Source organism: Dromiciops gliroides, chromosome 6, assembly GCF_019393635.1.
Source record: "Dromiciops gliroides isolate mDroGli1 chromosome 6, mDroGli1.pri, whole genome shotgun sequence".
Lineage (NCBI taxonomy): Eukaryota > Metazoa > Chordata > Mammalia > Microbiotheria > Microbiotheriidae > Dromiciops > Dromiciops gliroides.
The window spans coordinates 276,286,243-276,313,360 of record NC_057866.1 but is presented as its reverse complement, the minus strand read 5'-3'; the positions used below and the strand labels follow the sequence as shown (position 1 = coordinate 276,313,360).

The following is a 27,118-nucleotide window of genomic DNA, read 5'->3' as shown; positions in this document are numbered from 1 at the left end:
TCATTTGGCCCTTGGTACCTGAAGGGTCTGTGCGACTGTATGGTTGCAGGGACCTCCTCTTCCCTCCCTGTCGATATATTTCTGGCTCATAGATACTCCCATAAGCCGTGTGGCCTCTCTCTAGTCCTTTTACTATCATAGGGGTCCTGCTACATCCCTGGAGAGATCCACTCATGGTCACTCATTCTCACGTGAGGATGAGTCCCTCTCTCTCTCTTGCTTTATCCACTGTGCCACCTAGCTGCCCCAAGCCCCTCTCCTTGTGCTGTCATTTTAAACCCCACTTCTCGAGCACATAAGCATCCCTACCATACTGCAGTCTACCCATGCCCATCACACATCTCCCCAATGTCCTTGGTGTGACCTTGATTCTTTGGGATTGTGGAGGAGCCATATCATGACCCAGACAGGGGGAACACTGGTTTTCAACAAGTATTTAGGAATCCTGAGAGCCCTGTACAACTTCCCAACTGTAATCCAGTCTGATTTCTCTTGCTATGCAATTCCAGGCCAGCTAACTCCCCAGGAAATACACATTAATGAAGCTGACAGGCTACCATGCTCAGCCGGGTGCCCTGTGGGAGTCATGAAGGATGGTCCTTCACTCTGGACAGTGTGGGTGGTCCAGACAGTCTTCTTCCTCCACCCCCACCTCAGGGTCCCCAAGGAGGTTTGGTGTTTGTAAAGATGTGTCCAGCGATCAGAGCTCACATGTCTCCACCTCTCTCCAGCCCCATCAGCCATTCAATCTAGCACATAAATGCATGGGAGAGCCTCCCATGTTCTGCTCTGATGCTTCACTGTGGTGCAGAGACAACTCTGGATTCCTGAAGCTCAGGTGCTGTGAACTCGGGCTCTCCCACACTAGAGATGCTCTTGGTGGAGCTCAGTGGACTGGTCCTGGGCAGTGCCCCAAGTCAGGCATGCTCTGGTGAAGAGACTTGCCCTGGAAGATGAGGGGTCCGTGGTGGCACTGGTTAGGAAAGGCCCCCCCAATCAGACCACCAGACACAGGTGCATGTCAATGCCCTCACAATCAATGGGAATGAGGAGGCAAGTGAAAACGGTTCTGGAAAACATGCTCAGGGTTAAGAGATGAGAGGCCACATCACGGAGACGCTGTGGAACAGCAAATAGCAAACAAGGAAACGGATCCCCCGTTGACAGACATGGAAAGACTCAATGCTCACGTGGGTCGGACCTAGCTTTTGTTTTTCTTCTCTCTGGCTTATTACTCGGCAGAATCGCTTTCTTGTAAACAAACAAGTAATGAACAAAAAGGCTGGAAGAAGGTTCATGAGCTCATCTCTCAGTCCAACGGACGATCATCTGGGCCCCAAGCAAAAGAAGCTGGGGGAAGGGGAAGTGGACTGGGTGGCATTTGGGACACTGACCAGCACTTCTGAAATGTGGTAAGGCTGTCCTTAAAACAAGGGCCCATCTTTTTTAACAACAATATTCTTTCAGTGATGCTACAAGGCTGACTAATCTATTGTTAGTAGAGGTGTGAACTGGCTCCATTATTCTGGAAAACAATCTAAGACCAAGGAAGAAATTCAATGAACCTGTGACCTAGTCATTCCACTCCTGGGTGGGTACTGAACAACGAGGTCAGACATGGAGAGGCCCCAGGGAGCTAAAAAACAGCTTGTCATGCATCTCTCCATTATTTTCTCCAGAAAGCATTTAAAAATACCCCATGGAGTCCATGAACTGGCCATTTTCACCGATTCCTTTCCAAAACCTCCCCCCGCCCCCAATTTGGTGTTACTGAAACACCACTTCTGGATCATACATACCACCTTCTTTGGTCCAGACTCCTGCATAGAAGAAATCCCCTGTCGCTTCAGATACTCTTCAATTTTCTCCTCATCCATCGAATCCACAGTGATGCTCCTCCAAAGCTTTTGAAATTCTGCATGAACAAAATAAGCATCACTTTACATCCAAGGACTGAAACCTGAATTAAGTGCATGGTGATAATTGAGACTCAGATGTAATCATTCACTTCAGAGTTGAATGTGAAAGAAAATATTGATGTCCTGAGGCACATCTACAAGTTGGGACACCTGAGTAGAAAAGAGCCAGTGCAGGGAAAGGACAGTCTTGGTTCTCTGGAAAGAGGAGACCATCCAAGATGGCAGCAGAGAAGGGAGAGGGAAAACCCCCTCAGTGAGTCCTTCTTCCAGCCCGAGTTAGCAGGAGATGGGGCCTACCCAGGAACACATGTGGACCCTTACAGTACTGAGTGAGAAGAGGTTAAGCAAAATCCCAAGGAGCCTGTGCTGGAGGGCGAACAGGTGGCCACTGACAGCTCTGCTGCTCACCACCCAATGCTGGGGCACAAATCCTGCGTGGACTAAATAAAGGAGGAGACCTGCAGCTACAGGCGGTGCTCAAGGGCAACATGCAGCAATGGTTCCTGACCCTGGGAGGGCAGTGGGATAGCAGACCCAGCCCAGAAAGGGAAGCAGTTTCAGATAAAAGGGAAGCCTCCAGTTGTCTACCAGAGCTCCAATCAAGGGCAAGCTCATGGCAATGTTGCCTAGACCCAGATGCAGGTTAGGACCTTGCAGCATTCATGCCAGAAGGGCAGCACTCACACTTTGCCTGGATCAGACTGTTCTGAGCAAAAAGCTTCCAGGTTCCCATCCTGAACTGACCCTGAGATCCTAAAACACAGCACAACATACCCAAGGGAAACAGTAGTAGGTAGAAGACACAAAGCCAGGTCCAAATCGATCTAGCCGTTCCCTACAGGTAGCGGTTAACTAGCAAAGCTTTCTGGAGCCCTTCAAAGGAAGGTCCCTCAAAGCTGACAAGCAACGTCCGGCCGGCTCACTTGGGTCTTGCCCACATCTCTCCATCCCGTCCACAACAGCAGCGGGAGGGACTCTGTCATGTGCACCGATAAGAGCCAGATCAGGTTATTTCTGAGTCTTCCTTTCCTGGTTTGTTTCACTGTCTTGTCTGGTTTTTAACAGAAACCAGACTGGAGGCTGGTCTGGAGTCGTTCTCCCTTCATACCACCTGGTTTTGCTGCCTTCCTGGGTCATCCAGATCCTTTTATCTTCCAAATGAATCTTTTCTCTGACTTTGCAGAGTATTCCCTGGCACAGTGTTAGTCTGTGAAGTCACTTGGGCAGCTCGGCCATTTTTATCATGCTGGCACGGGCCACACCCTGAGTGACTCTCTTAGTTACTTGGTTTTTCTTCTTTCCTTGAAGAAGTATTTTGTAACCCTCTGGACAGGTCTTAAGCATGCCCTCCTAGACTAACTCTCAGATATTGGATGCCTTTTGTCATGCCCATGAACGGGAATTCCTTTTCCCATCATGCTCTCTGGGATTGTTATTGCTGTATAGAAAAGCTACGGATTTCTTGGTTCGCTTTGTATCCTGAGATCTTACTGGAGTTATTATTTGCTGATTCTTTGGTAATTCTGGCATGGAACACTACTGTACTATAAAGAACAGAGAAGATGAATACAGAGAATCATGGGAAGACACAGGACATGATGCAAAAGTGAAGCTAAGTAGAACTAGGGAAATACACACAGTGACTACAACAGTGTAAATGGAAAGAACAATCAATCAAAACAGAAAGCTATGAGATTATAATGAACCAACTTGACCCCAAAAAGAACTGAGAAGATGCACGTCCTTTCTTCTTTCTAACATCAGGGCCTAAGGGTGTGGGATACTGAGTGTACTTGTCAGACACAGCTGAGAGTCTGGTGAATTTTTCTGAATTGTTTTTTTCTTTGTTACCAGGAATGACTCTGGAGTGGGGGTGGGGGAGGGGGGAAGGGAGAGAGAGAGAGGGAGGGAGGGAGGGAGGAGAGAAAGAGAGAGATTTGAAAATGAAACTGATGTTTGTTTGTTTGTTTTTTAGTGAGGCAATTGGGGTTAAGTGACTTGCCCAGGGTCACACAACTAGTGTTAAGTGTCTGAGGCCGGATTTGAACTCAGGTCCTCCTGACTCCAGGGCCAGTGCTCTATCCACTGCGCCACCTAGCTGCCCCTGAAACTGATGTTAAAACAAAGAATATTAATTAAATCTTTTTAAACATTTTCATGTATGTCCTTTCAGAGAGACAGCACAGCAAAGGAGATAGAAAACACTGATCTAAGTATCAGAAACTGGGTGATCATGGACGAATCACTCTCTGAAACTGTTCCTCACTTTCAGACACTAAAAAATGAGAATATTTAAGATGCCTGCAAGGGGGCTAGGATGCAGCAGAGAGGCAGGCGGCCGGCACCCCCATCATAGGGCTGCCAGGCGAGACATCGGAAGCTGGCCTGCGGCTGGCACATGTTGGATGACGGACATTCACTACTGTAAAAAAAGATCCCTAGGGCTCCAGATGAGGTGCCTCCCCCTCCCTCTCATTTCCTTCCCATCCACCCAGGCTCCTTATAGGAAAGATGATGCTGCCACCTGCAGGTCAGAAACGTGCCCACACCTGCCCGGCTGCTCTGGAGCTCAGCTACGAGGATGCCCACCTTCCCAGCGCCCAGGACTGAACTGTGTGTTGGTGAACATAGCATGGGCAAATACATCCGTGCTGGCTCGACAAATACCTCACAAGAATGGCAATGATGACGTGTTTCTCTCTACTTAGGAACACAGAGTTCCTTATACTTAGGAGTGAGCTTGGTGATCAAGCCAATGCCTTCATTTTACAGAGGGAGAAACTCATTGAACTATTTTAAAATTTGCATAAAGCCCATTCAAAAGGAGACATACACATACAATCTCATTACAATAGAAGTGATTTGGAATGCTACTGTAGCATAAGAAATGATACTTTTGAAGTGCACAGAAAATATCTACATGAATAGATGCAGAGCAAAGTCCGCAGTGCCAAGAAAACAGTGTATGACGACTGGAAACAATTCCTACAGCAGCCACGCAACAATGAAAAGAGAAGATGCAGAATATAAGAGATGTAATAAGCAAACACATCCTCCCTCTTGTGAGTGAGATTTTCCCCACCCCTTAGATACAAGGGATTTAACACTGGCACTAACCAGTTTATAGACTACAAACTGTGGTTTCAAAACATTCAGCTATTCTTTAGTAGCTTAAGCAAATGATAATGAAGTAAGAGAGATATTGGCAGGAGCCAGTGCATATGCTATATTGTCAATCTGTCTATGATACCATTCCCTTGAATCCTATTGTGGTCAGGTACAACTACCCATCAGCGCTGCCAAGAAGTTGGAAAGTCCCGCTTAAAGCAATATGGTGGGAAGCCTTGGCAAGAGGAAACAACTCAAGAGGAAGGGAGTGAGAGAGGTTTTGTCAGAGAGGGCAAAGAAGCACTCCAATAGTGTTACTATCCCTGTTACTTAGTAACAGGGATATTTTAAGTAAAGCATACAAGATGGCAAGTGACTATGCTGATATCAATCTGGTGGTTTCTTTCTCTCTATTCCATACTTATAGCATATGTACCACTTGGATTGTGTTAAATTGTGAGAGGAATCATGGTGTATAAATATCCGTGGATCCTGAGGCTCGGGGTCTTTGGGTCCTAGACCTGAGACCGGGTTTATTGTGAGACAGGATCCCTCTCTCAATAAACCTATTTTCTTTTGGCTTGGAGACTCTGTGTGTTTTTTTCTTCATCTAACACTGCAACTGAGAAATTTTCCCAACACTCTTCTATACAGAGATGAGGGGTCCACAAGCATTGACCATTGCATATATTTTCAGATTTTGTCTATGTGTATTGATCAATTTTGCTAGTTTTTTTTCCTTTCCTCTTTATCTTAAAAATATTCTTTGTTATATCAGTTGGCCATCTGGGGAGAAAGGAGAGGAACACTGGGAGAAATTTGGGAAATGTAAAAACAAAAATTCCAATAAAAATTCACTATTAAAAATGTAAACTATTGCTATGTTATACAGAAAGGAAAACACATTTGTTGTTTATTTTTATTTTTTGTTTGTTTTGGGTTTTTTTTGTGGGGCAATGGGGGTTAAGTGACCTGCCCAGGGTCACACAGCTAGCAAGTATCAAGTGTCTGAGGCCGGATTTGAACTCAGGTCCTTCTGAATCCCGGGTCAGTGCTTTATCCACTGTGTCACCTAGCTGCCCTGTTTTTTATTTTTAAAAAAAGCTGGATGCATGTTCTACTGCAAATAATAAAATGGAGATGAATAGGTGGGGATATTCTGTAAAGGGGAAATGCTTTTTGACATTTTATGTAGATTGAAAGGCTGAATACTGCCCTGCCTGTCTGTTGTTACCGTCTTTGCATGAAAGATCAAGTTATTGCTAATAAAATTTGATTTGCTTTTCAAAATGCTGTGTCAGGAACAAAAAGAGTATATTTGGCGGAATGCATATGATAGATTTCTCGGTGCAGGAATTTCTTTTTGCCTCCTGATCAGTCACAAGTGGGCTCTTTAGAACCGTTACGGTGGTATTTGTGAATGACAGACTCTACTTGCATAGCAGGATCCCTCCCTTCCCCTCCAAAGCCCCTCAGCATCATTATATGAAGGATTTCAAATAACAATAAGGACCCCAGCTGTCTAACTTTGAATGAGAAGTACACAGGCAGAACACATAACCCCACAATATCAATGTGAGCACCCCAAGGAGCCTGAAGCCCTCATCCATCTGAAGATCTGGCAATGCACCTTGCAGTGTCTCTTCAACTGTCACAACAGGGGTGAGAAAGAACTACTGACCATGGTTCTGGGGGGGCAGTCTTAATGTTCCTTGTAAGTCCTGCCCTCACCACAGAACCTATTATTCCTGCATACCAGCCAGCAATCTCATTTTCTGTTCTTTTTCCTTCCCATGTCAGAGTTTTGCCATTTTTCTTGTAATCAGACCACTAAAAGGAAAGTCCCTTGTGACAAAAGGCAGGGAAAGAGAGATGGAGGTGGAGAGATGTGGGCTTGAGTCCCTCTCCTGATACCTGCTGACCCCCACAGGATCTCAGCCTGTCCATCTACCTTGTAAGGATGACACCCTAAGACAGGTAGATGGGACTGTGTAGAGAGGGAGGTGGCCAGGGGTGTGTGTATGTGAGCTCCTCTGTGTGAGGCCCCTCCTAGGAGATCTCCAACCTGACCCCTCTCTCTCAGGCAGGTGACATGACTACAAATGTGGATGTAATCACCCGGGAGTGAAATCCCGACAAATGAGCAGTGCCCCGTAGCTGGAGCCACGTATGTCTGTGACAATGAAGATGACAGTAAAGAAAGACCAGCGATCCCCCCAGTGTGGTGCACAAAGCCCACCCCCCACCCCCTGCATCCCTTCCACAGTGTGGACTCACCTTCATCCACGGTGAACTGACAGCTCTTATCATTGAAAAAAAGGATCTTCTTTTTGTCAGGACGAGTGACAAAGATGATCTGGTCCCCTAAGGCCTTCAGTGTAAAAATACAAAGAGAAGTGATTCTCTTGTGCACACACAGCAGTCAGGGTGAGCAACAATGCGCTTCAAATCCCAGTGCCACTGGCTCAGATCTAGGAAGATGTGAGCAATCTCCATCGCCCCCACCCCTGCCCCCCATGTCCTCCCCCCAGGTCTGTGTGTGTGTGTAAAACTGACACACGTACTGCGGGGATCCAGTGGGAAGAACCCCGTGAAGAAGGAAGCCCCAGGAGTCTAGAAGCCCCTTGTACAAAGAAGGAAGGTGAGCCTGAGGACGTCGAGGGACTTGCACAGACTCGACTCCTGTCGCTCGCAGCAATGACAACAGTGGCCTCGGTTAGACGGCCTGCAGATGGTACCTCGCTGGATCAGGGCCCAAGGTGGCCCTCCCCTCCAGCTTCCCCAAGAGGGCTGGCCCCCACCCTGAGAACCCAGAGCTCTCATTCTAACCAGCAGCACAGGCGGGCAGCCTAGGGCAGGAGGCAACTCTCCTGGGAGCCGAGCGCCCCCCAGCCCAGGCCCAAAGGCCGCATGTCAAGAAGCCGCCGGGGTGTCTGGCATACAGCACTGCACTAGAGTGCCCCTCCCCCCAGCCCCTGCCACGGAAGAGAGCTTGAGATCACAGAGCCCAAAGCATGCGACATGACCGTCCCAGTCGTGCAGGCCCGGGGGCGGGCACCTTGATGGCTCTCTGGGCATTAGGCAGCCCCTCCTCGATGTCCTCTAGGAGGATCCCTCCTAAGCCCCTCTGGTCATGCTTATCGAGGAGCCGAAGCAAAGCCTTTTTATCTTTCAGGTTGTACTTGGGCTTGAAGGCGTACTTCCCATCTACGACTTCAATCTTGGGGTTGTTGACCAGCGCCTGTAACCGTGACAGAGCATGAGTGGTGTGCAATGTACACACGGATTCTTCAGAACAACATGCTGACCCAAGCAGTACCTGACCACTGAATGGCAGACCGCCTGGCACATATCGCTAGGGGACCAGCCCACCACCATCGCTGTGGGGCAGTTGCCCTCGTCCATATTCATTGTGGAAGACTGAGATTCAAAATCATGGGTCAAAGGGAAATGTTTCTCACCCTGCCCCCCTTACCCACAAAGTATGATGCTGATGTCCTGTGGACCGGGGATGCATAAAGGGGCAGTCAGTCTAACCCAGTTGGTGTCAACTGGTACCTGAAGCTATGGAAAAACCCGAGAAGAGTAGAGCTACCAGGATCTCCCTGATGGGGACACTATCTCCCACAGAGCAGATCACAAACCAACCTCATCTTCTAGTTTACCAGTGAATAAATGTAAAGTTTAGTCCCTGGAGCCCAGTACTGTCGCTAGACACTAGACTCTTTTTTCTTTTTTTTTGCTGGGCAATGGGGGTTAAGTGACTTGCCCAGGGTCACACAGCTAATAAGTGTTAAGTGTCTGAGGCCGGATTTGAACTCAGGTACTCCTGAATCCAAGGCCAGTGCTTTATCCACTGCGCCACCTAGCCGCCCCTAGACACTAGACTCTTTTTTAAGGCCGTGTCCTAGTTTGATGCAAAATTAGTATCTTGGGAATTTGTTCTTCTGAGAGCAGCCCTTTGAGAGTCAGCAGGTAGGAAGTAGTCTTTGGAGAGCTCTAGCACCTGTTCTTGGAGCTCCTCTCCCAATCCTGGATCAGATTTTTAAAAATTCAATTTTATTTTGTTTTCCATTCCAGATTCTCCCCTCCCTCCCCAAAAGAAGGCAAGAAATATCAAGTCATTTACACATATGTATGGTCAGGCAAAACAAACTCCTGCATCCCACTACCACCCCCCTGCAAAAAAAAAAAAAAAAAAAAGAAAAAAAAAAAAAAGAAAAAAAAAGAGAGAGAGGAGAAAAGATGCTTCATTTGGAACTATGCCCAAAGGCCTATGGGACTATTCATACCCTTTGCCCCGTAGTACCACTGCTAGGTCTGTATCCCAAAGAGACCATAGAAAAGGGAAAAGGACCCACATGTACAAAAATATTTATAGCAGTTCTCTTTGTGGTGGCAAAGAATTGGAAATCGAGGGAATGCCTATCAATAGGGAAATGGCTAAACAAGTTGTGGTATATGAATGTAATGGAATACTATTGTGCTGTAAGAAACGATGAGCAGGAGGAGTTCAGAGAAAACTGGAAGGACTTATATGAACTGATGCTGACTGAGAGGAGCAGAACCAGGACAACATTGTACACAGTTAACAGCAACATCGTATGATGAACAATGGAGATAGACTTGCCTCTTCTCAGCAGTGTAACGATCCAAAACAGTTTCAAAGAACTCCTGATAGAAAATAATCTCAAGATCCAGAAAAAGAACTGTGGATTATGAATGCTGATTAATCATACTGTTTCTATTTTTGGACTGTTTTTTCGTTTGAGGTTTTTCCTTTGTGCTCTGATTCTTCTTTCACAAGATGACTAATGCAGAAATATGTTTGATGTGACTGTACATATACAACCTATATCAGACGGCTTTCCATCTTGGGGAAGAGGGAAGGAAAGGGGAGGGGGAGAAAAGAAAAATCTGGAACTAAAAATCCAGTGTAAACAAATGTTGAAAACTATCCTTATATGTAATATGTAACCAGAAAATAACTAAATAACCCACCAGCCATATTAATAAAAATTATTAACACCCCCCCAAATATTTGTGTAATTGGGAAATATTTAATAAATAAATAAAATTATGTAAAAAAGAAAAGATGCTTTAGGCTACACTAGTTCATCAGCTCTCTCTCTGGATGTGGGTGGCATTTAATATTATGTGAGACCTTTAGAGTTAGGGTGGGTCATTGTGTTGATCAGTTACCAAGCCTTTCCAAAGCTCATTCTCTTTATGATGTTGCTGTTACTGCTCTCCCGGTTCTGCTTTCCAGGTTTCTCTGAAACAATGCCCTTCCATCAGTTTTTTGGTCCCGTTTATACACAACTTGTTCAGACATTTCCCAATTCTCCTCCATCTCTTCTTTTTTTGATCTCTTTGGGATATAGACCTAGCAGAGGTATTGCTGGGTCAAGGGGGATGCATAGCTCCAAATTATTCTCCAAAATGGCTGGACCATGGGGCAGCTATATGGCGCAGTGGATAGAGCACTGGCCCTGGAGTCAGGAGTACCTGAGTTCAAATCCGGCCTCAGACACTTAATACTTAACTAGCTGTGTGACCCTGGGCAAGTCACTTAACCCCAATTGCCTCACTTTAAAAAAAAACAAAAAAACCCAGAATGGCTGGACCAGTTCGCAGCTCTCTCATCAATGCTTCAGTGTCCCTATTTTCCATCATCTCCTCTAATATTCGTCATTCTCCTTTTCTGTCATCTTAGCCAATCTGATAGAGGTCAGGTAGGACTTCAGAGTTGTTTTAATTTGGCTAATTTATGTGATTTAGAGCATTTTAAAAAATATAACTACTGAGAGCTTTGATTTCTTCCTCTAAAAACTACCTATTTATATCTTTTGACCATTTATCAACTGTGAAATGGCCCATTGTCTCATAAATTTGAATCTGTTCTGTATAAATCTCTGAAATAAGATCATTATCAGAGAAACTTACTGCAAAAGATTTCCCCGTTTCCTTCTTTTCTTCTAATTTTAGATGTACTAGTTTTGTTTATACAAAATTTTTCTAATTTTATATCCTGTGAACCTTTCTACCTCTTCCTTGATCACAAACTCTTTATTTTTCCATAGATTTGACAGGCAATTTCTTCTCTGCTCCACTAATCTGCTTATGATATTACCCCTTATGTCATATACCCATTTTGAGTTTATCTTGTACATACAGTGTGAAATATTGGTCTATACCTCGTTTCTGCCAGCCTGTTTTCCAGTTTTCTCAGCAGTTTTTTGCTAAATTGTGAATTCTTGCCCCCAAAGCTGAGATCTTTGGGTTTATCAAACACTAGGTTACCGTGGTTATTTATTTCTATATATTCTGTACCTAATCTGCTCCAGTGGTCACCACTCTTTTTTCCTATCCAGAGCCAAATTATTTCAATTATTGCTGCTCTATAACATAGTTTGAGATCTAGCACTGCTAAGCCCCATTCTTGTCCATTTCTTGTCATAGATTCTCTTGATAGTGTTGATCTTTTGTTCTTCCAGATGAATTTTGTTATTCATTTTTCTAGTTCTAAAAAGTAATTCTTTGTAGTGGTATGCCCCCGAGTAAGTAAATTAATTTAGGGAATACTGTCATTTTTATCATACTGGCTTGGCTTACCCACAATGACTATTTCTCCAATTATTTAAATGCATCTTTATCTGTATGGAGAGTGTTGTAACTGTGTTTATATAGTTCTTGTGTACATCTTGTTAGGTAGACTTATAAGTGTTTTACACTTCCTGCAGTTATTTAAAATGGAATTTCTCTTTCTATCTCTTCTTGCTGGGTTTTGTGGGTTTGTTTTTTGTTTTTTAGTGAGGCAATTGGGGTTAAGTGACTTGCCCAGGGTCACACAGCTAGTAAGTGTTAAGTGTCTGAGGCCGGATTTGAACTCAGGTACTCCTGACTCCAGGGCCGGTGCTCTATCCACTGCGCCACCTAGCTGCCCTCTTGCTGGGTTTTGTTGGTAATAAACAGAAACTCAGGCTCAGTGCATTCCTCTCTCTAAGTACACACACACATATACATGTGTGTATTTATGTGCACATGTGTATACACATATGTCTAGCTAGACAGTTAAGGGTGTGTATATATACATATATACACACATATACATCTTACATACATAATTTCTACTATAATATCGAATAATAATGGTGTAATGGACATCTTTGCATCACCCTTGATCTTAATTTTAAAGTTTTTAGTTTATTCCCATGGTTTGCTTACTTAACATTTTAAAGAAAGCTTTCTCCATTCCTGTGCTTTCTAGTGTTTTTAACAGTTTTATTAGAATTGTTTTTTTTAATGTTTGGTAAAATTCACCTTTAAATCCATCTGATCCTGAGTTATACTTTGTTTTGGTAGGGAGTTCACTTATGTCTTAATTTCTTTTTCTAAGATAGGATTATTCTATTTCTTGTTCCATTACCCTGGGCACTTTTTACATTTCTGTCAATATTCATCTAATTCATTTAGATTGTCAGTTATATACTGGCATATAGCTTGGCAAAATAATTCATAATAATTACTTGCTCATTTGTTATGAATATGTGTTTTTCATTTTTGATAATAGTAATTTGCTTTTCTTCTTTCTTTGATTTTTCAGGACTTTCTATTTTGGTGCTTAATTGGGGGCATCTTAATTTCACTGTTTTCCAAATATTTTTGGTTGCATACCCAGTTCACTTATCTGCTTTTTCTCTCTTGTTGATGTAAACATTTAGAAATATAACTTTTCCTCTAAGCACTACTTTGGCTGCATCCTACAAATTTTGAGTTGTTTATTCATTATTATCTTTAATGAAATTATTATTTCTTTGATTTGATTTTGGGCTTATCTACTCTTTAGGATTAAGTTATTTAGTTTCCAATTAATTTTTAATATTTGCTTCAAAGACACTTAATGGAATATAATTTTTATTGCATTGTGGTCTGGAGATAGACATTCAATATTTCTACTTTTTCACTTTTTAAACATGGTTTTTAAGCCCTCATATGTGATCTATAGGAAGGTGTTGTGCTTAGCTGAGAAATAGGTACACAATTAACTTTTCTAAAACTGTATTTATCTCTTCTTTCTTGTTTATTTTTATGGTCACATTTATCTACATCTGAGAGAGATAAACTAAGGTTCCCCATTAATATAGTTTTACTGTTCAGTGTTCCTGTGACTCATTGAAGTTTTGCTCTAAGAATTTATATACTTTGCCATTTGGTGCATGTGTTCAGCATGGATCTTAATCACTGTCAATGGTACATTTTAGTAAAATGTAGTTATCCTGTTTATCTTTTTGCTTTGTTTGAGACCATGATTGCTGTCCCTACCAGTTTTTATCTCAACTGAAGCATAATGGATTCTGCTCCAGCTCCTTGTCTTAACTCTGCATCTCTTCTGATTTCTGATGCCTTCCTTTCTCTTCCATTTTATGGGTGAGTTAAACATATTTACAGTTATAATCGTTAACTATATTCCCTCCCTCCTATTTGCTTATATTTTTCCTCCTTTTTCCCTGTCCCCTCTTTAAGAGTCTGCTTTATTTCTGACTATTGTCTCCCTTTATCTGCCCCCCTTTTCCCTTTACCTCTTTCCTTCCCATTTCCTTGCTGGGTAAGATGTATTTCTGTATCCAGCTGTGTCTATAATATAGTCTTCCTTCCTTAATCAGTTCAGACAAGAATGAGGTTTAAGCATCTCCTTTTTGTACATATTTCTCACTGCACACCCCAATTATGTGCACAGTGATCCTTGCCCCCCCCCTCTTAGCGCATTCCTTTCCCTGACCCATTACTTTTTTCTTCTGAGATCACCCAAACACAACAAAATCATCCCCATATCTTTAATTAGACTCATTCTATGATCCCTGGTGATAAGAAGGTCTGAGTAGTTACACGAATCATCTCCACATATAAGAAAGTAAGAAGTTTAGCCTTGTTTAGTCCCTTGTGATTTCTCCCTCATGTTTATCTCTTTACACTTCTCTTGAGTCTCATGTTTGAATGACAAATTTTCTATTCAGCAAGGGTCTCTTCATCAGGAATATCTGAAAGTCCTGCATTTCCCTAAATATCCATCACCTCTCTGTAAGATGATCAGTTTTTCTGGGTCATTACTGGTTATATAAGCCTAGATCCTATGCTTTCTGGTATATCACAGTCTAACCTCTCTACTCTGGTGGCTGCTAAACCTTATGTGACCTTGATTGTGGTTCCTCAATACTTGAATTCTTTCTTCTCGGATGCTTGGTGCATTTTTCCTTGACCTAGGAGCTCTAGATTTGGGTTTTACTTCTGGGAATTTTCATATGTGGTTTGTTTCAAGGGTGGCTGGTGGATTCTTTCGATTTCTACTTTGTCCTCTGGTTCTAAGAGATCTAGGCAGTTTTCTTTTCCTTTTCCTTTTTTTTTTTTTTTGGCAGGACAATGAGGGGTTAAGAGTGTCAAGTGTCTGAGGCCAAATTTGAACTCAGCTCCTCCTGAATCCAGGGCCAGTGCTTTTTCCACTGCACCACCTAGCTGTCCCCCAGTGACTCTTAAACTATCTCTTCTCAACATGTTTTCCAGGTCAGTTGTTTTTTCCTATGAGATAGTTCACATTCTGTTCCATTTTTTTTCAGTCTTTGGACTTTGTTTTATTATTCTTAGATGTCCTGTGGAATCATTAGCTTCCATATGGCCAATTCTAACCTTGAAGAAGTTATTTTCTTCAGTAAGACTTTTCTCTCTTTTTCCAAGCTACTAGTTCTCTTTTGTGATTTTGTTCCCTACCTCTTGCCTTTTTTTCCCTTTCTTTTTTCTACTGCTCTCATTTAGCTTTTAAAATCAGTTTTTGGTTTCTTCAGAAATTCTCCTGGAAATTCTTATTGCACTTGTGTTCAAGCTGCATCTTTTTCTCTGAGGCTCTGCATATAGAGTTTTTTGAGTATCTTGAGTTTACCTGTAATCATAATAGCTCTTTATGGTAGGGTTTGTGTTTTGTTAACTCACTCTAGTAGCTCATTTATCAGATGGAGATCTAGTAACTTTTTCTCATCTTTTCTCTTAAGTCTTTATTATACAGTACTATATATCAGGTTATAGCATATATACTTTTTATTATAGCATTATAGCTCAGCATTTAAAACAAAAAAGATTATGTGAGAACTGAGGACAACTTCAAAATTTATTTACCTATAAGCCAATAACTTCTGAAATGCACCAACAGAAAAACCTGCAACATTTGTTTCCAGAAAAAAGCATAAATTTGCCTAAAAGTCATCTACTTGTTTATGTCAAGGATTTCCCTTTTACGTTTCTGACTTATTTTCACCTAAGCCGGTTCTACACACCTCAGACATCAGCCATTGTTTCTGCTTGAGCCCTATATCCAGGTGCTGGGTTTCATCCAAAATTTCTTCTAAAGTCAATGGATGCGTGTCCCCTCTCTGGTGTCGGGTCTAAAGGGAAAGAGAGAAAAACCACCAGCCTTTAAGTACTCGATGTGCTCAACAACAGCCATCTACTAGAGTTTTCCTTTCCACCAACTCAAAAACGATGGATTTCCTTTATTAATCTAACACATCGTAGATTTACTGAATACCCATGCCCATATCATAGCCATGAGGGAGGTCTGCCTAATGGAAGTGAGCAATGAGGTGGCAAAAATTAAAAAACAAAAACAAAACCAGAAGACAAGAGACCCAGGAAAAACTCAACTACGCACTCTGAGCAAGGAGTGAAAGACTCCAACACCTGGGCTCTAAAAATCAATTATGTGAATGAGAAAAATGGAATGAGTGTGGATCTGAGGTCGAAGATATTCGGATTAAATTAGGGCTGGCTATTTAGCCAAGGCATTATTCTTGAATCCTGGGAGCAATAAGGGGAGAAGTTTTACTAACACAGAGAGGCTGAGAGAATCAAGGACAGGAATAATGATGGAAACAGAATGAAAGAAAACCACATTTCTATCAATCACAATGCCACCGAGCACCTTCTGTATGCCAGGCTAGATGCTAAGTTCTGGGGGCACAAAATCTATTTCCTGCCCTTTAGAAGCTTACATTCTAAAGGAAGGAAACAAGACACCTTGGGGAGGGGGGCCAAGGAAGGGTGCCTTGTTCTGCTAAGTCCAGGAATGATAAAAGACCTGAGGAGTAACCCATAGGATCTTTCCAAAAGGTCACACTGGTAGTAATGACTTAATTATTGTACCCAAAGGAAGTGGTGGACAAGGGGATAAAAAATCAGCCTGGAAAGTCAGGCTGAAATATTGGGAATGATTTTTAAATCTCCCTGAGCAGCAGAACAGAAGTCATGGTCTCCAGGAACATCTGCTGGTAGATATTGTGTACACACTAGATATGCATATAACTCTAATACATATTTTATAAATGTGTATATAACTATACTCTGTCTTTACATATATACATACATGTATACACATGTGTTCTAAATAGTGTATATGTATATGTACACACATACATATAGATATAGGTGTGGATGTGAAACACACACACACACACACACACACACACACACACACACACAGAGCTAATCCACAAAGCCATACATTTTTTTTTTAGTGAGGCAATGGGGGTTAAGTGACTTGCCCAGGGTCACACAGCTAGTAAGTGTCAAGTGTCTGAGGCTGGATTTGAACTCAGGTCCTCCTGCATCCAGGGCCGGTGCTTATCCACTGAGCCACCTAATCACCCCAAAGCCATACATTTATGAAAGCTCTTTTCTGTCCCAGGCCCTGGGAGCACAAAGAAATGTAATGCCACAGTCCTTTTCCCTGAGGACCTTTTATCATCTTTAACCAAGTCTTCACCAACCTTTGCATCTCCAACCAGAGCCATGCCGAGCTCTCTGCACACACCAGGAAGCGTGTGGTGCACTGAATTTAAGCTACATAGAGCCAGGGCTCTGGAATCCCAAGACAGGGACTGTCCACTGCACCACACAGCCAAGTGCATTCAATCAGCAGAGAAAGTTACTGCCACTGGAGCAGGCATCTATCTATCTATCTATCTATCTATCTATCTATCTATCTATCTATCTATCTATCTATCTATCTATCTAATTTATTTATTTATCTATCTATCTATCTATCTATCTATTTATTTATTTTTAATTTATTTAGGTCTTCCGGACTCCAACACCAGTATTTTTGCCCACTCCTCTACCTTGCTACCTCAATCACTTCTAACAGCCTTTCCAGATCTGCATCTCCATGATCCTCATACATATGTCTTTTCACTAATAATAACAGACATTTATGTTGTGTTATATCATTTATAAAGTTCTTTCCACACAAAACCTCATTTGAACCCCACAACTCTCTGTGGAGGTGGGGATAGGTATAGGACTTGTTCATGGTTCTATAGTTAGCGAATCACAGTCAGAATACTACCCGGGTCTCTGCTGACTCCAAGGGTGATGATAGTTAAACGAAAACCAAACAAGAAACCCCATTTATTTAGAGAAACCAAGCCAGCCAATGAGAAGGAAATAGGCCATCAGTGGTCAGGTGTCTGTAGCACTGAAGGGACAAAGAATGAATGTCCAAAGGACTGGGATTTTATAAAGTGGCCTTCACACCAAGCCTAAAATTCCACAAGATGGAGATGTTTTCCCATCCAAGAAGACAACTCCAGTGATTCTAAGGCCCATGATCCCCTTCTAAAAGCAGGACACTGAGTGTTTTCTTCACTGAAATTGAAGATAAAAGATTACACGAATTCCAGGGATCTTTTTAGCATTTTATAAAGACAATTCTATTGATGCCCTTTTCTCTTACCTTGAGAACTACAAATTGTAATGATTTAATAACCTTGATATCAAATTTCAATAAAGCTAATCAAAATCTGTTTTGTTTCTTCCTACTTATATTTAATCTCATTAATACATAAGCTCTCTAAGGGTAGGGACCAGTAAAGTGTTTGTCTTTTTGTCCCCAATGTCTAGCCCAGCGCCAGGCACAGAATGGGTCCTTCCTACATCCCTTCTGGATAGCCACTCTCCTGACAGAGGCAGGTGGCAGACTTGGGGTGCAGACTGAGACAGCAGCTGTTTTGTTATAGGAGTTTTGGTCCTCTCTCTTTTTCAGTGGGGGCAGGACAGACAGATGGGAGAGAAACTGGATGTGCATTAATGAGGGAGAGATTTTTAATTAAAAAAACTAAAACCGGGGCAGCTAGGTGGCGCAGTGGATAGAGCACCGGCCCTGGATTCAGGAGTTCCTGAGTTCAAATCGGGCCTCAGACACTTGACACTTACTAGCTGTGTGACCCTGGGCAAGTACCCCCACTGCCCCACAAAAATAAATAAATAAACAAACAAACAAACAAATAAATAAATAAAGTAGTTAAAAATAAATAAATAAGTAAAATAAAACCGAAATCAAAAGTCAGTCCTTTTTGGAATGTTGCCTCAGAAAAGAGCATCAGTGTGGCACTGCATACACTGCCAATCTCTGCCTGGCTTGGCTAAACTACTCTCCTGCCTCAACTTTTATCCTCTCTGTTACAGCCCAGCCACGTTGATTCAGTGCCTACCATGTGATAAGCTTAGGCATCCAGCTATAAAGAATCAAACTGGTCTAGCTCTCAAGAAGCGAACGGCTCGTCGGGGGAGACAACACGGGAGATAAACACACTGTGCAGGCGTATTAAAAACTCTTTTTTCGTTCAAGTGAAAAGATTAAGAATGAACATTTCACCCCAAAATATCTTCCAGATTTCCTCCTTTTGCAAAGAGTTTTGAAGGTGAAGAGCACCAAATGAAGACCCAGGACACTCACAGCACCCCCAACTTAGCCCTGATGCCCAGGAGACAGAGAGCTCTCCCCTAGGGGCTGCGAGCTCTTCCCCATTCACAAAGATCAGTGTAGGACACAGGAAGAAGCTCTTTCAAACCTGCAGGTGGAGGGATTTCAGCTTGCTTTGCAACACGCAGTGTAACCTTTCCCTTGTACAAGATTTTTATAGATGGGACCTGAGATGGTGGGGAAGAGAGACTCGGGTGGGGGAGACTGGAGAACGCGATGCTGCGATGGATATTCCTCACTCTAAGCTAGAAATGTGTGCTTTCAGAATGCTTCTTCAGGGTGGAGCCAAGATGGCGGAGAGGAAGCAGCGAGCTGCCTGAGTTCTCCTTCTGTTCCCTCAAAAAGAACATTAAATCAAGCCTCTGGACGGATTCTGGAACTACAGAACCTGTAAAGAGACAGAGAGACACAGTCTTCCAACCAGAGATAATTTAGAAGACTTCAGGAAAGGTCAGTCTGACTCGGGCAAAAGGGAGGCGTGGTGCAGCGCAGCAACCCAGGGGGTCGGGGCAAGTCAGCAGGAAGCTGCGGGCCACAGCCGAACAACTGAGGCCCCTGGATCCTGGCTCAAAAATCTGGTGGCCAAGAAGGACAGTGGAAAAACCTACCTGCACCAGCCAAGAGGGCAAATTGCCAGCTGGAGGGCCACGAACAGGACAGGCGCAACTAGGCCCACTGATCCTAGCGCGCTCAGACAGGAAGTGCAGGGCAGGGGAAATGCACACACCATAAAGGCCTCAGTGTAAAAAGCTGGTCACACAACACCTATACCCCTGCACAAGAAGCTCAAAACAGGGACCCTGGTGCCCCCAGAGCAGACCTCAACTTAAAAAATAAATAAATAAGCTACAGTAATGAGTAAGAAGCAAAAAAGAGCCCTCTCTATTGAGAGCTTCTGTATCAACAGGAAAGAGGCAAACACAAATTCAGATGAGGACAATACCCTCAAATTGCCTACATGTGAAGCCTCAAGAGGGAAGGTGAATTGGTCTCAAGAACAAAAAGCCTTCCTGAAAGAGCTCAAAAAGGATTTTAAAAATCAATTGAGAGAGGTAGAAGAAAAAATGGGGAGAGAAATGAAAGCAAAACAAGAAAACTATGAAAAAAGAATCAGCAGCTTGGAAAAGGAAGCATGAAGATTGAAGAAAACAATGCCTTAAAAAATTCATCTAGCCAAATGGAAAAAAAGGTGCATAATCTCACTGAAGAAAACAATGCCTTAAAAATTAAAATTGGACAGGTGGAAGATAAGGAATCCATGAGACACCAGGAATCAGTCAAGCAGAATCAAAAGAATGAAAAAATAGAAGAAAATGTGAAATACCTCATTGGAAAGACAAATGATCTGGAAAATTGATCCAGGAGAGACAATTTGAGAATCATTGGACTGCCTGAAAGCCATGACCGGAAAAAGAATCTAGAAACCATATTCCAGGAAATTATTAAGGAGAACTGCCCTGATATCATAGAATCAGAAGATAAAATCATCATTGAAAGAATCCACCGATCACCTCCTGAAAGAGACCCCAAAAGGAAAACTGCAAGGAATATTGTAGCCAAATGCCAGAATTATCAGGTGAAGGAGAAAATACTCCAAGCAGCCAGAAAGAAGCAATTTAAATATCAAGGAGCCACAGCCAGAATTGCTCAGGACCTGGCAGCTTCAACATTAAAGGACCATGAGGCTTGGAATATGATATTCCAGAAGGAAAAGGAGCTTGGATTGCAGCCGAGAATCTATTACCCAGCAAAAATGTGCATTCTCTTTCAGGGGAAAAGATGGACATTCAATGACATTGGGACTCAATGTTTTCTGATGAAAAAGACCAGAACTGAATAGAAAATTCGATCTTAACATAGAAGACTCAAGAGAAGTTTAAAAAGGTAAACAGAATGCTTCTCCAGACTGGCGCCTAAAAGGCAAGACACAATATTAGTACTGTTTCCTCAACAACAAAGAGGCATGTGCAGAATACCCAAGGCTGTTTGTGGAGGCCCCTCCAGGGAGAAGGATAAGAAAGGCCTCCCACAGAAGCAGTGCTTGCCTGGGTAAGGAAGGACTTGGGGGACAGGGGTGAGGAACAGCAAGAATGGACCCTAGAGGGAGGGAAAGTGAATAACTGAGCAGGAAAGGAAGACTGGGTCCAGGCTGCGCAGGGCTTTCAGTGCTCTTGAGAGAACTTGGGGTGTCTTGAGCAGAGATACACGACTGAGGAAAAAAAATCACACTGGCAGCTGTCCCAGGGAGGGATGAATGAGGGAGTTGGCCCTACGAGAAGTAAGTGAATACATGGTGGAGATGCTGTGAAGGGAGACTAGACTATGGACCAGGTCTGTGCGGTGACTCAGGTTACCAACCAGATGACCAGAAGAAAGACGATCAACTTGGTGAATATAGGGACAGGATTTAGGATGAAAGACAGGCTCAGTTTCAGATGTTGAGCCTCATGTACATGGGGGAAATAGAATCTGAAATATGCAGGCGGCAGCTTGTTACAAGGGAGGGCTGTTGGTTTGTTTGGGGTTTGGGGGGAAGTAGAAAAGAGATAATGATGCTCCCCCAGAAGAGCACCCTCCTTTTTTCAAATGTGCAGAACAGAAGAAGGTTCAGAGGGAGGGAGGTAAGCAGGACAGCTTTGAAAGTAGCACGTGGAACTGAGTACCCGCCCCAACCCTCCAAGCTGTACTAACGGATTTGCGGCTTCAGGTCTGATTCTCTTGTAATATTTGTATATGGGAACGTTTGGGTTCATTCATGTCAGCTAAGTTCAGAATGACAAAAACCAACAATTAAATTCCTGAAAAAAAGTTTCTAAGAAGCCACTGAGTCTGGTGTGCAGAAGAAAGCCAGTATCTCGATCCTATTTAGAACAAACAACAGGATATCTAGCCCTGGAAGTCACCAACGTAGAGATGATCATTGAGTTCCGCTAGGGCAGTTAGATGGTGCAGAGAATAGAGTCCTGATCCCGGGACCAGGAAGACCGAAGTTCAAATCCAGCCTCAGACACTCACTGACCCTGGGTAAGTCACTGAACCTCACTCTGCCCCAGTTTCCTCATCCATAAAAAGAGGGTCACAACACTTACCTTCCAGAGTTGTTTTTAGAATGTGATATTTGTACTGCACTTTGAAAACCGTAATGTTGGATAAACACGTCCTCCTTGTTCTTATTATTAAGGAGCGTGCAAAGAGCAAATGAGAGGTCACAGAAGGAGTGGCCGCCTGAGGCGGGAAGGAGAGGTGGATATCTGGAAATTAAAGCAACGCAAAAAGCAAATATAGGGGAAAGGGCCTAGAACAAAACTAAGGACAGCAAGAACAATACGTGACTGAAAATGTTTTGATGAACTTTTCCAGTGTGCAAATAAGGTCGCCTCCAGTGCTCTCTAATATCATAAGGGGTGCGTCCTGTTCCAGCTCCGCTTTTTTCCTCCTGGATGATTTCATGAAGTCGTTCTAGAGTGGCTCATCGCCCTCTTACTACATGAATGCAGCATAACTAATGCACCCCTGTGTGTCTCTCATGACAACATTCAGGCTGCTTCCAACGGGTTGCAGTGTAAAGAGCACCACTGTGAAACTAGCTGGCGGCTGCTGTTTCTGACAAAACCTTGAAGGGACAGCCCTAAGAATAGGATTTTAATAATGTGACTTGTCCACCAGCACGTTTTCTTTAAGACTTTAAGACTAAGTGGCTTTCAACTGTTCTTATGAATTTGGTGAGTTGAGATGACGCTGAATTCAATCCCAGTCAGCAAGCACTCATTCAATACGTATGACAAGCCAGCACTGAGCTAAGAGAGCAGTCAGTCAGTCAGCCAATCAATCAACAGGCATTGATTAAGCACGGGGATGGGCCCTGCCCTGGAGGTATTACTCAAGAGTCTACTGGGGAAGCAACATGAAGAGAATGTAGACTGACTTCAGCGAGGCAAGAGAGCAGGGGAGGGCCGAATGAAGGAAGCTAAGGGCATCACAAGGCAGAGGAGGGACCGGGCGCCCCTCCGCCTTCACCCCCTGGATCTTTATCTGAGGTCCTATCCTGCAGAGCTCTGAATGGGCCCCCTCTGGCCATGCGCTCTCACTCGGAGGCTCATCAGCTCCATGATTCAGTCATCGTCTGTCTCTATGCCCAACTTCTCTCCTGAACTTCAGCCTCACTTACCAAACTGGATACTCTACAGCCGTCTTACAATCAACACATCCCACACTGAACTCACTGCCTTTCCCTCAAAATCCCAACCTCCCCGTGTCCGGCGAACTCTTAAGCCCTGTCATTTCTACCTTCACAACACTCACAGTGAGTAACACTTGGCCAGGAGTCCAGAAGACCTGAGTTCAGATACATAGTGACCACGCCGCATCACCCTGCTTGCCTCAGTTTCCCCAACTGTCAAACCAGGATAATGCCAGCTCCAGCCTCCCAGGGCTGTTGTGTGGCTTCCACACAGAAGGTGCTATATAGATGCTTCCCCTTCTCTCTCTCCTCTGACACAGGCCCTCGTCACCTCACCTCTGAACTATCAGAATAACCCACTGGTGGGTCTGCTGCCTCAAGTCCCTCCCTACTGCAGTCTCCCCTCCATCCCCCCATGAAAATGATCAGGCTACAACACCCTTCTGCTCAATAAATCCAGGGGGCTCCTTATTACCTCCAGGGTCAAATATAAAATGTTGTTTGGGGTTCAAAAGCCTTTATACCGCAGCCCCTTCCTCCCTTTCCACTCCTCTTACATGGCACCCCCAACCCTGCCCTGGCCCCACTAGACTACGATTCAGCGATGCTGGCTGTTCCCACTTCCTCAAACACTCGCCTCTTCTGGATTCCTTAGAGACTCGGCTACAATCTCCCCTTCTTTCTACAAGAGGCCTTTGCTGGTGTCCCCCTCTCCGACTCCCTTCCACCCCCTCTGTATCTGGTCTGTACCTAGAGATTTACATGTGGTCCCCCGAGTCAGAGTGGGAGGGAGCACCTCCCGTTTGTGACTTCTTTTGTATCCTCAGCACTGTGCCGCTCATTCTGTGCACAAAGACTGACGAGTACACAGAGAGAGAAGGCAGAAGAGGTGCTGTGTCCTAGGGAACAGCCAGCGAGCACATGACGACGATGCTGAGCGTGGGGAGGGTGGTTAACATGAAAATAAGACTGTCATGGCGGACAGGACTGGAATGCAGGGTCCTCCACTGGCAAGTGGAAAACGCTGTTCTACCTGAGAGGTGAGAAAAGAGCGCCGTAGACACAGGAAGTTCTGGGTTTTAGGGAGATACATTTGGCAGCCGTTTGGACAATGGAATAACAGAAGCGGCCAGACACCTCAAAGACATCATTTGGGGGCCCTGAACTACTTTAGTTTGCATTCCTTTGATGACCAGAGAGGATCAGCACTTTGCATTTTGCAGAGAGAACCTTCATAATGGATATATATATATATATATATATTTTTTAGTGAGGGCAATTGGGGTTAGGTGACTTGCCCAGGGTCACACAGCTAGTAAGTGTGTGTTAAGTGACTGAGGCCAGATTTGAACTCAGGTACTCCTGACTCCAGGGCCAGTGCTCTATCCACTGTACCACCTAGCTGCCCCCATAATGGATACTCTTCTTGAAAATTATGGGCTTGAGTTTGGTTAGGGTTAGTTTTAAAAGTTCTTATATGTTTTTAGATGGCAAGTAAGTTACCAAAAATTGCCATTAAAACGTCCCATCTATTACTTTTTCTTCCGTTATACTGTTAAAGTGTTGTTGTTTTTTTCTGCAAAGATTTTTTCTTTTTTTTGCTGGGCAATGAGGGTTAAGTGACTTGCCCAGGGTCACACAGCTAGTAAGTGTCAAGGGTCTGAGGCCACATTTGAACTCAGGTCCTTCTGAATCCAGGGTCAGTACTTTATCTACTGCGCCACCTAGCTGCCCCTGAGAATTTTTTATTCTAATCAAAGTAATTTAAACTCTATTCCTAATGATTCCTTCTATTTGTTGAATGGGGGGAAAAAATCTGTCCCTCTCACCACAGAGAATACATATTTATTATTCTGTTGTAAAAAGACTTAGGTAAACCTTTTATCCCTATGTATCCCTAGATTCAACTACATTTCTGGTTTATTTCTTCAGAATTTTAACTTTAAATTTAACCAACCAACAAAAATGAACACTTCCCAATAAAAAGAACAGAAAAAGAAAAACATATGAAACTTCAAATCCCCATCACACATAGCCTGTTTTCAAATGTGTAACAAATTCAACTTTATCAGTCCCAAAGCTCCCACTCAGAACTTCTTTTGTTCTATTCTGCGCATTAAGAAAACCTCCACTGGGGGCAGCTAGGTGGCACAGTGGATAAAGCGCGGGCCCTGGATTCAGGAGGACTTGAGTTCAAATTCAACCTCAGACACTTGACACTTGCTGTGTGACCCTGGGCAAGTCACTTAACCCTCATTGCCCAGCAACAACAACAACAAAAACCTTCCATGAATATGCTTTTCTCTACTTTTCTTTTTTTTGGGGGGGGGAGGGGGGCGGGGCGGCACTCCCCTCTATATTCCTACTCTAAAGCCCTGTAAACAAAAATCATAACCAGGCAAACCAAATCTGCCCCTTGTCCTTTTCTGAAAATTGTCATCTTGTGGTCTTTATGCTTCTGGGATTATGTATTGGCCCCTATCAGGAAAAAAAAAAAAAAACTTTGAGCACTTTCCTCCAGTGTGTGTATATTTACTTATAACTTATATGCACATGCTATTCTACTAATCATTACGTACAAATACATTTTTATTTGTTTTGTTTTGTTTTGAGTGAGGCAATTGGGGTTAAGTGACTTGCCCAAGGTCACACAGCTAGTAAGTGTTAAGTGTCTGAGGCCAGATTTGAACTCAGGTACTCCTGACTCCAGGGCCGGTGCTCTATCCACTGCACCACCTAGCTGCCCCCACAAACACATTTTTTTTTTTGGTGGGGCAACGGGGGTTAAGTGACTTGCCCAGGGCCACACAGCTAGTAAGTGTCAAGTGTCTGAAGTCGGATTTGAACTCAGGTACTCCTGAATCTAGGGTCAGCCACAAACACATTTTTAAAAGATGAGATAAAGATGAAATCTTAGGTGAGCCAAGAGTCAACTGTATGAAATGATGGGTCTACTATTTCTCCCTGGAATTTGGTAAGCTTTTCCTTAAGGTACTTGGAGGCATCTACACTGAGTACTCCTATTATTTCACCATCTGTTGCCTTTGGGCACCCTGCACAACTCTTTTTCCTGTTGCTCACACAGTTACTCTGCTGCTTTGAGTTCATCCGGAACATAATAAATTCTGCTCCAGTCCTCATCTTAATTCTGTGTAATGTCTTAGTTTCAGATGTGTAAACAGCCATCTCTGCCTTTCTTTAAGGTAAGCTCGCCCTATTCATGTGCCCCATTGACTTAATTGTGAAGTTCCTTCTATGCTACTTCTCCTCTTCTACTTTTGCTTCTCTCTGCCCTCCTGGCAGGCTTCTTCTAGCCCATCCCACCCCTGCCCCAGTCACACAAGGATCATCGTTCTCTGATTTCCCAACATTCCCAGTGATCTCTCCCTATTGAGGATCCATCCTCAGAAGCTCAAGCTTGTTTGGCCTGTGACTCTCCCCTCCCCTCTGTCTTGTTCCAAGGGATTTTTAATGTAATACTACCCCAAATTCTGTGCTCAGTGCTCCTGTGCCAGGTTCACATAAGAGTGAGGCTCGTGAGGCCCATCCCTCACTCTTTGCTCTGTGATTCTATGCTTTTGTTTTCCCATAAACCCAATTAGGAAAAATACTAACTTATCCTGCCCCTCCCCTCCATTTTTGCTAATTTCTCCCTTACTATATGCCTTTTCTCTTTTCTTTCTTTCCTCCCTTAAAACCATCCATCAAAACCAATCAAAAGTGTTCCTCTGCAGCCCCTGAAGGCATGAGAATGGGTTGGGACACTTCTCTTTGCAACTCCCTTATGGAATATACTCACTGGCTCCTCTTGAGCGCCACGGGCTGCTCAGACACAGTGACCTTTGCAGGTCTCCTTGACTCTTGTGTGCAGCCTTCAGTTACTCCTCAGGTAAGCCTCCAAGTCCTTTAAGCTGTTGATGATGCCATTTTCCCCTGTGGGATGACACTTGGCCTTGGTTTTCAGCCCTCCTTTGCTGTCTGGAATACCAGGCTCTGCCGGGTGGCAGGGATCCTGACTCTGCTTCTCCTGGCTGCTTGGCTCTGGCTATGATGTTCCCGGTACACTGGTACACTCTTTCTATCTGACACTGCCCTCTTAACCCA

General features: G+C 43.6%; 1 protein-coding gene across 1 annotated transcript in view; it reads right to left on the bottom strand.

Annotated features, from left to right (window-relative positions):
- GTF2E2 (general transcription factor IIE subunit 2) overlaps positions 1-27,118 on the bottom strand; it is an 83,536-nt gene that overhangs the window by 2,037 nt on the left and 54,381 nt on the right. Inside the window, exons 4-7 of the mRNA XM_043971114.1 lie at positions 15,353-15,460; positions 8,086-8,268; positions 7,305-7,398; positions 1,800-1,915 (exon numbers count right to left, since the gene is read on the bottom strand). Of these exons, the coding sequence (XP_043827049.1) occupies positions 1,800-1,915; positions 7,305-7,398; positions 8,086-8,268; positions 15,353-15,460 (501 nt within the window). The remainder of the gene's footprint in view (positions 1-1,799; positions 1,916-7,304; positions 7,399-8,085; positions 8,269-15,352; positions 15,461-27,118) is intronic.